The sequence below is a fragment of the Solea senegalensis genome, linkage group LG4 (assembly GCF_019176455.1).
Source record: "Solea senegalensis isolate Sse05_10M linkage group LG4, IFAPA_SoseM_1, whole genome shotgun sequence".
Lineage (NCBI taxonomy): Eukaryota > Metazoa > Chordata > Actinopteri > Pleuronectiformes > Soleidae > Solea > Solea senegalensis.
This window is the reverse complement of record NC_058024.1, coordinates 8,129,471-8,139,844: the sequence shown is the minus strand read 5'-3', so window position 1 is coordinate 8,139,844 and position 10,374 is coordinate 8,129,471. Positions and strand designations below refer to the sequence as shown.

General features: G+C 39.3%; 1 protein-coding gene across 1 annotated transcript; it reads left to right on the top strand.

Annotated features, from left to right (window-relative positions):
• The first annotated feature begins 2,239 nt into the window (after nucleotides 1-2,239).
• LOC122767838 (activin receptor type-1B-like) lies at nucleotides 2,240-8,763 on the top strand. Its single transcript, XM_044023347.1, has 9 exons — nucleotides 2,240-2,454; nucleotides 4,569-4,814; nucleotides 5,166-5,429; nucleotides 6,123-6,353; nucleotides 6,478-6,645; nucleotides 7,040-7,196; nucleotides 7,285-7,409; nucleotides 7,522-7,652; nucleotides 8,057-8,763. The coding sequence occupies exons 1-9, from the start codon at nucleotides 2,388-2,390 to the stop codon at nucleotides 8,180-8,182; spliced, it is 1,515 nt and encodes a 504-aa protein (XP_043879282.1). The 5' UTR covers nucleotides 2,240-2,387; the 3' UTR covers nucleotides 8,183-8,763.
• Nucleotides 8,764-10,374: the final 1,611 nt, after the last annotated feature.

Here is a 10,374-nt window from a genome sequence, read left to right as displayed (position 1 = left end):
TTTGTGTTTAAAGTCATTTTTTTTCTATCCAACCTCCCTGCAGTTGGGTCTGTAATATAGTACATACAGCATTATTACTAAAAATGATATATAAACTGAATATTTAATACATGAAACAGGTGAGCAAAAAATAACTTAGTTAAATAACCTTTTCAATCGATATATGCGTTTAACAAGTTGCTGGGAACAAAATCAGTCGATGCTGTTTATTTAATGGAATACACTTTTAAGGCTGTTCAGAGGAAGCCTGTTATCTATTCCTCTTTTCTTCCAGCCTAATTTGTTGTTTGTTTTTTCTACAATAACACATGTATGAATTAAATATAGTGGTTAATTTATCTTAGAGGTGAGTGGTTTAACTATCTAAAATAATATTGCTGTGTTACAGAAAGGGCAGTTAACAATAGTCAGAAACACATATATTTTAGCAGAAAAGGTGAGCCATTCTCAACCACTGTGTCTGGAAAATTCACTGAATAGGTCCAGAAAATATATTATTTAGACAATAATTACGTAACTGTTCACCGCTGGTGCCAGCAGTGCTGTGACTGGTAGAGTAATACTCGTCCATGTCAGTAGGTGGCAGTAGAGTGTAGTAGCCTACAACTGTAAAGCTGTATTAGGCTGTACTGAACATTTTGGTTTGAGCTGGGATTTTTCCTAGTCAAAAAATGTGCCTTGCCTCAAAAAAAGTTTGAAAAACACTGCCACAGACTGTACATAGTCTTAGAATTTGTATGTCTAACCACCAGGGGGCACAATTTACAAAAAGAACTCTAGAAGCAAAATGACTTCTCAACTGATTTTCAACATCATTAGGGGGCTCAGTTGTTAGTCAGGTGTTCTTCAACAGCATATGATGTAAAGTATGCAAATGAATTAATGTTCCCGTTTAGAGGATTAGAGGAGGAAAGATGATAAAGCACTGCACACACATGGGGACGTAACAGTGTTACTGACAGCCAGTATTGCCCAACAGGTGCCTGTTTACAGGTAATGTTTGAGAACTTCTGGTTGCAAAAACACCAAAATGGTGCTGGTTCAATTTCCAGTCTCAATGCTTCAAAGTAAAACTTCAGATGCTTATGGGTGACCAGTTGCCAGATGGGTGCTGCTGATCACATTAATGATGGCTCTGTTCAGTTTCTGTAGGCTACATCAGGACAATGTAACAGTGAAGCAGCATGCATCCTGAAACTGGGGAAGCTGAATGGAACACTCATTAAGTCATCATTAATTTGATAATTTACACCTGTGATTTTTATATTGTGACCAGACAAAATGGCTGCTGTCAAAAGGCCAATTGGGTTGCAATAGTTTGCCGTCTTTAAAAATGGGTCCCCATCTAGGAAATGTGAAAAACAACAACCCTGTTTTAACATATACAGTAAATGGAAGGTAACCTTAAAGCTATGGTTCTCAAGAATTAAGAGTCGCCTTATCTCTTGCTCCATCTTAATCTAATTTCGCTATACCAGTCTATGAAGTATATGTGAGAAAGAGGCAGAGGTGAAAAGTAATGAATTACCTTTACTCATGTTACTGTAATTGAGAAGGTTTTTGTGTACTTGTTCTTTGATGAGGACAGGTGAATTGGCACTAATTAAGGTCTCTGGTTGAGTGAGCTTGTGACCTTTGACCCATTTTGACTGACACATTATGTGTTTACATATTTTGTCAACTCTTTAATTTGTAAAGGTTTACCTTTAATTAAAATCAATTAATGTGAGATTTGTACCCCCTTGTCTTTTTAGTAGGACACAAGAAATAACCCCTACCTTGTTAAAAAATAAACTAAGTAACTTTTACGCTGAGTAAATTTTAAACAAGCTACTTTTTCACTTAAACTTGAGTACATTTTTAGACCATAACTTCTACTTGTAAAATGTAATCAAAATAGTGATACTTTTATTTGAGTTGAATATTCCAGTACTCTGCCCACCTCTGGGAAGAGGAGGATTATGAGAGAGCAAATTATCTAATTGCGTACAGCTGCCTCCTTCATTCGCAGCTGAATTAAATTTGCTTGGCCTATTTACGCCACTGTATTTTAAAGTTGGTGATAATGGTGTTACTTTGACAGCTGAATATTTTCTCAGGTTTGTTTAAAAAATTTGAGAACCACTGTTTTAAAACAACCAAACTGTGAGAAAACGGTGGTGCTGATGAAAGAAAATAAAAATCTGTGAGGGACATACGTGAAGTGTGCACTCACCTGTCATCTCTGTTCTCTGTGTGGGTGTCTCTGTGTTGCCCCCTGCTGGTGGAGTATGATAGTAACCTGGCAGCCCAGTTGGCTGTCAGCATTATCACAGTCTTCTCAGTTCACCACATCTAACGTTAGCCAACTAAATGCGTTAATGCGATGAACCGGGAATTTATTGACCATGGCTAACCTTCGGATTTCGTTAGCCGTCGCGGTGGTCCAGGCTGTCCTGTACAGAAGCTCCGAGGGTGAGTCAGTCAGTCACTGTTTGTTTTGTTCATGAACAACCCCGAGGGCCACCGAGCCACCGACTGCATCAAGGCGAGCGAATGTGGAGTTAGCTGCCAGGCAGCTAACGTGAGCTAGGTTAGCCAGTCTAAACAAACAACATATTCTTCTAAGGCACAGTTGAGAGGCCTAATTCATGAATACTGAAACATATACCCAGGCTTTATTCATGTACTTATCTTGTCAATGTAACTAGACTCGTGCTACCGTGTTGCCATAGCTGTCAAACTGTTATGCTAGCTTGAGGCAGCAGTTACACGGACCGTCACTCTAGTCTCGTCAGTGTTTACGTCTCTCTCACGTTACAGACACATTTAGCATGTAGCTCGTGAGATAATGATAGTCAATATATTTCTGATAACTCGTGTTTGTGATTTCAAGTACCCGAAATGTTCATATTTTAGAGTGGATGTGTTCAAATTGGTTTGCAGGCACACATCACATCATTGTAGGCCCACATTACTCACTGTTTATAATTTTGTATTTGACCGATTAATCAATTGTGTGCCATAGTTTTATTATTACCTTAATGTATTTTATCAGAACAGAACTGGCCAGAAATACGAACAAAAAACTACACTACATCAATCATTGGCGGCACTAATTTTCAAATAAAATAAGCATATTAACATGACATATTCAGCATTCCCTTAAATAAGTTAAGGGCTGCAATTAATAATCACATACAATACCTTTTAAATAACATATTATCTAAATATTTTTCAATTGTCAGAAAATACTACACATTATGTCTTAAACCATACCAGTATGGAACCCACAAATCAGGCACAGGAGCAGTGGGTAGCACACATCTGCACTTGGGGAGCAATAGGGATTGAGATTCTTGCTGAGGTGAACTTCAGGTTTCAAACCAACTAGCCCAATTTCCAGTTTTCCAACAGATCCCCAAACAAAGCAATTTCCATACTGGAAATCAAACCCGGGTCATCTGGGTGAAAACCAGGAACCTTAACCGCTGGCTATATGGAAGCTATTGGTGGCAGAAATGGACACAATCAGAGGAATAGTTATCAATGAGGTGCAGCAACCTCCTGCAGCGTCAAATCCACCACCATTAGGACAAAGAGAAATAGTTCCTTGTCCTACTACATTCTGACTGGAAACAGGAATACTTGTTGGTGAAATTGACCCACTGCTGAATTCTAGTGTTGGCTGAACCTTTTTATTCCCCTTTACTGTGGTGGAAGTGCAGCAGCTGTTATAACTCTTATGTGATTTTAAAACAATCAGGCTAGTTTGGATCAAGTCTGTGGAATTTATAGCCCTAGAAAATCTGAAATGCCAGTTCTATTTTACTTTTTTTTTGTATTCTGTTTCTAGCTTCCGCATTTCCATTTGTCTTTTGTGGTTGTTTTGTTTCTCATTTAGACCACCATCATCTGCCAAGTAGGTGTTGGCTTTGTGTGAGTCAACACCGCAAAGCAGGCTGTGACACATTGACTCTATATTTCCCCTATTTGATGTTGATGAAGCTGAAGTTGAGCCTCATAAATATGTGTTTTCCAGCAAAAACATCTCCCACACGGGCTCATTTTCCACTGAGAATTTCTGAATGACTGTAATTTCTGAGTCTAAATAACATTACACAATTTGCAGAGGACTTGTTTTCTTCTTTGGTCTGTTGAATGTCTAAGCTGATTATTTGTATTTGTTCTTAGCAGGTGAAACACAAAGATAATTTAGACTTTCGTACAAACAATACGTGATGCAGTAGTAAATTGTGAGTTGTCGATTAAGGTAGACATTGGGATGTTTTTTGGCAATAAATATGCATTTAATATCCACAGCATACATTAAAAGCCAACAGTGTATATTGTCACTCTGCTTCTAGTATTATGTTTTATTGTTATGCTAATTTGTAGAGATTTTATTTTGTACTAGTATGAATTTGGGGCACAACATAGATGCTGCTGTCTTTTACTCTTAAATGAACTACATGGTCCTGTACAGCTATAAACACATTGATTAACTGATATGACAACAAATTCATAGTCTGAACACGCTTTTCATTTATTTTAATTTTGTTTTTACACTGTTCCCTCTGCCTCTGCAGCTCTTTGGTGTAACTGCACCACTGCCCAGTGTGAGAAGACTGGTTCCCGATGTGAGACAGATGGAGCCTGCATGGCTTCTACGTCCTTCATTAATGGCCAAGAGCAGCACATCCGTATCTGCATCACGCGGGACAATCTTGTGCCCCCTGGACAGCCGTTCTACTGCCTTGGTGCAGAGGGCTTGCTCAATATCCACTGCTGCTACACTGACTACTGCAACAGCATTGACCTCAAAGTTCCTTCAGGTGAGAACCTATGAATTATCACACAGCTTTAGGCCAGGTGTGTTCTGTCAATGAGTCCACAGAGGTCCGCCATGGTCAGTGAGAGTTACTTACATATGAGAGCACCTTAACATTTGTATGATCATACTGCACATGTCCTTTTCTCATGTAAGTAATTTCCAGTTTAGTTGGTGGTCTTTATGTTGAGTACATACATTTAGCACATGACACGCTAAAACCTCCTGTGAACTTCACTTTAACAAAAAACTGCAGCTGAATACAATGATCATGAGGGGGAATAACAGTATTGGGATCATGTTAATGTTAATGCATATCAGTGTCACATATTATGTTCTCCTTTGCTCTTTTCAGGAACTCCACCAGGAGTAGACAAAGGCTATGGCCCAGGTGGGACATGGGGACTGGTGGAACTAGTCGCTGTGATTGCAGGGCCGCTGTTCCTGCTGTGTCTGCTGCTGTTGGTGGGCATGTTCCTGTATCAGTACCACCAGAGAGCCTACAACCATAGACAGAGGCTGGAGGTAGAGGACCCCTCCTGTGACCACCTTTACCTGCCCAAAGACAGGACTTTACAGGACCTCATTTATGATCTGTCCACATCTGGTTCAGGCTCAGGTCTGTTGACAATGTGATTATAAATCTGTTGTTATAATACTTGTGTTGTAGTTTACAAAGGTTGTGGTATGTCTCAGGCTATCTTCAGGCTAGGGGTGGAACAGGTCACAAAATCCACAGTTTAGTGCACACAGTTTTGGTGATACTCCACGCCTCTGCCTTGGCTTGCCATGTACCAAAACAAAAAATAAAACCTCACTTGGTTACTAGCATAAGGCCCATGTTTGTCCATTTTCCATCCGTCCGTCTGTCCCAAATTTTATCTCTGTCACTGTCCTACATGCTTCCAATGCGCTGGTATGGATCTTGCGTCATGAATCGACCGGACCAAACAGTGCACAAATGCCATGAATCGTCACATGCATAACAAACAAGGTGGATTTTTTTTGTGAATTGTTCCACCCCTAGGTCAGACTGCAGATAAATCAGACCAGATTCCCAAATCAGATCTTTATCAGCAGAAGTGATCAAATTGGATTGATGTGACCAGGCATAACTAAACTATCTGCATGTGTCACTGTGGTAACAATGTTTGGTATACACATGATTTTTGACACACACACATAAAAAAGGATTTGAGCTGTCAGAGCATTCATATTGAGACACAGCTGTGGAAATCTGATTTGAATCTTTAATTTTAGTTTAATTTAATTCATATTTAAAACCTTCTCCAAATTTGTCTTCTCTGACCAGGTCTGCCTCTGTTTGTCCAACGGACTGTGGCCAGAACTATTGTCCTGCAGGAGATCATAGGTAAGGGGCGTTTCGGGGAGGTGTGGCGCGGACGTTGGAGGGGTGGAGATGTGGCGGTGAAGATCTTCTCATCTAGAGAAGAGCGTTCCTGGTTCCGTGAGGCTGAGATCTATCAGACCATCATGCTCCGACATGAGAACATCCTGGGCTTCATAGCTGCTGACAATAAAGGTCTGTGCACGTCTATTATCACATGTCAGATTTAGGGATCATTTACTTTTTTGAGAGCACTATTTTTGGTTTATTTGCAGTTAAGTAATACTTCTGAAGATAACGTTTGATATCTTTTCCTTAGATAATGGCACATGGACTCAGTTGTGGTTGGTGTCGGACTACCATGAGCATGGCTCTCTGTTTGACTATCTGAACCGCTACTCTGTCACTACTGAGGGAATGATCAAACTAGCACTATCAGCTGCCAGTGGCCTTGCACATCTGCACATGGAGATACTTGGAACACAAGGTAGGGTTTGTTTACATTTATATTTTAGGTACAACTTTCAATTTTCCTGGTTTCCACGCAAAGGTTGATATAGGGACACTTTGATATAAAAATTAAAACACCCAGGATGTTGCAGTAGACCATATGCTTCCCTACATTAAGTACACAAGTATTAGTTTATTTTTAGTTTCTCAAATATTAAAGTAAGAGGTTAAATAAATAATGTCATGTTAGGTTTTCAGTCAGTTGAGCTGCTTTCACGGTCCCATAAATGGCTGTGTTGCTTTAGGTGTTGGTAATTTATATAAAAATATAATTTCCAGAGAGCACTTCACTTCTGAGTCTGATTAACTGTAACGTCATGTAAAATAAAACTGAGGTTGAATAATTATCATGTGCATTTGTGTCGTGACAGGAAAGCCAGGCATTGCCCACAGAGACCTTAAGTCTAAGAACATCCTTGTGAAGAAGAACTGCACCTGTGCTATAGCTGACCTGGGTCTGGCTGTCCGCCATGACTCTGCCACTGATACGATCGACATTGCCCCCAATCAGAGAGTTGGCACCAAGAGGTCTGTGTCCCCATATGCACCTGTTTACTAAACTCTGAACATTAATTCTGCATTATACCTATGTTGTGTTTGTTGTTGCGTCCCACAGGTACATGGCTCCAGAGGTTCTGGATGAGACTATCAACACGAGACACTTCGATTCATTCAAATGTGCTGATATCTATGCGTTGGGGCTGGTTTATTGGGAGATTGCACGCCGCTGCAACAGTGGAGGTCAGGCTCTTATTGTTTTCACTCTGGATATTCCACTTGGTTTTGGGTGTTTGTTTTTTTAAATCAATGATTTAATCCCAGCTCACAGCACTGGTCTGATCTCAACACTCAGGTATCCATGAAGACTACCAGCTGCCCTACTTTGACCTGGTACCTTCTGATCCATCCATAGAGGAGATGAGGAAAGTGGTGTGTGACCAAAAGCTACGACCCAACATCCCAAATTGGTGGCAAAGCTATGAGGTATGACAGTGCAATGAATTATTTAAAACTACAAAACTAAACATGACATTTAGGTGTTAAGTGTCTCCTTTGTTTGTTACAACGCCACTGTTGTAACAAACAAAGGAGACACAGGGCCTACGCAGGACAAACGTCAAGTCATAATTACTACCTCTCTCCGCCGTTGACATGAGATTTCATGCAGAACAATGAATGAGAAACATTACACAAGAGAGAGCAAATTACGTGACGCCTGGGAAATGCAAATTCCCCTCTCTGGCTCACCAAAAAAAAGACGAGCTTGTCCAAGATCCCAAGGACAATCACTTGGCCAGATGCAGATCAATGAAAGTGGACGCCATGGGCGAATTAATAGATTTATAACTTTTTATTTCCTTGTTCTCTTTTTCTTCCTGCTGTTCCAGGCCTTGCGAGTCATGGGTAAAATCATGAGGGAGTGTTGGTATGCTAATGGAGCCGCTCGCCTGACAGCTCTGCGAGTCAAAAAGACTCTGTCCCAGCTCAGCATTCAAGAAGACATTAAAGTCTGAGTGAAGACGGCGGAGCGCAGAGAATGAGCACAGAGCAGAGAGTCTGGCTCTACACTATAGGCCAGTGGTCAGAAGGGGGCGGGCCCTTCTATGGAGAATGCACAAAGTAAGAGAATATGATGAAGAGTGGCACTTTGTAAAATATTAGTCCATAGACACTCCTGCCAGTTTTGAAGCCACTTGATTTCTGACAAACCCTACCTCGCTTACCCAGCCAAACTACCAAGAACACCTTTTCCTGTGTTGTCCACAGCTACTGCTGCCCTTCCTGAACCTTTCTGTTCCTATCTTGAATGCAGTCAATACCGGAATATGTAATTATCCAGTTAAGTTTTTAAAAGTCATTTGCTAATTCAGAGTTTCTTTGTTTGGTTTTGCTTGATAGTTAATGATTAGCATTCATTCTTATTGTCTCGGAGGGTTAGGGGTGTTTTTAACTTATTGTGTTATTTAAAATGACTATAATATACAATATATAATATATGGGTGTTTGTGAGGCTACTGTGTAGGTTTCTCTATGCCACACCTCTCTCACACAGGTAAATGGCAAACAACATATATATATATATATATATATATATATATATATGTATATGTATATATAAGTATGTGTGTGTGTGTGTATATATATATATATATATATATATATATATATATATATATATATATATATATATATATATATATATATATATACACATATGTATATGTATGTATGTGTATATATATATATATATGTATATATACGTATGTGTGTGTGTGTGTATATATATATATATATATATATATATATACATACATATATATGTATATGTATGTATGTATGTATATATGTATATATATATATATATGTATATATATATATATATATGTATGTGTATATATATATATATATATATATATATATATATATATATATACATATATGTATATGTGTGTAATTCAGTGAAAATAATCCACTTGGTTCTGCTGCAGCGCTGTGGTGTCGCAGATGTACCATGTAAATAGAGCAGTTGAGATGGTTTGTGTGACGAAGCAAGGTGCTCTCACACTTTAAGTCACTGGAGTTGTAAAACAGTGGACAGTGGACCTTTTCCATAAATTATTGTAAACCTCAGGTTTTTTATTCATGGTCAGCAATCAACACGTTTTTTTTGTCCAGTTCAAAAAGCAAACTGAAGCAAAATACACATTTATGGTTCGTTAAACAAAATAGAATTTCACTCAGATTTGACAGTTGCCCGGGGTCTGATACTGGCGGCTTCTTGCGCTTCTCGTCCGAAACTGACACAACCAGTGGCTTCAGATTTGGACACTCTTCATGAAAAAGACTACATGCAGCATGTTGCACAGTGTCATATGTAGTAATATGTGTTATATATTTGTGTCCTACTCTGAAGCTGCTGCTGTCGCACCATAAACCCATAGAGCAGAACCTGCCATGAGTGCGCATCCTGGCTCCAGTCCCTCAGATCAGCTGGTCTACACTGATAAACCTTTGCAGCAGCCAACACTACTGTATTTACACTGTACATTACATTACATGTCATTTTATCCAAAGCGACTTACAATAAGGTAATGCAGATGTATTATTTTCTTTACTTTAAAAAAAAAACAAAAAAAAAAACCTTAACTCCAGGAATCTGAATAATTTCTTTTAATGTTTTCATATTGTCAAAGCATGTCCAGTGTTATTTTTGCCCTCAGGGCTCATTTACCCTGGCCAAGTACAACTACTGTGCATAAACGTGCTTTATATTCATTCATTCATTGTCTGCCGTTTTATCCTCTACATGAGGGTCGCTGGTGCCAATCCCAGCTGACACAGGGCGAAAGACGGGATGCATCCTGGACAATTCGCCAGTCCATTACAGGGCAAACCTATAGAGACAAACAACCATTCACTCTCACATTCACACTGACGGTCAGTTCAGAGTCCACTTTACCTCTGCATGTTTTTGGACTGTGGGAGAAAACACACAAACACATACACACAGGGAAAACATGCAAACTCCATGCAGAAAGGCCCTCATTCTCAAATCAAACACAACTTGATTATGATTATGTACCAGTCTCCACTTTTAGACCTCTGAATGAACATTAATCATGTGTCAGACAAACTCCTTTCTTGCTGTTGTTCATTGGACAGCAGTCATCAATGTTTTCCCCTCCTCTTGGAAAAGTCAGAAATC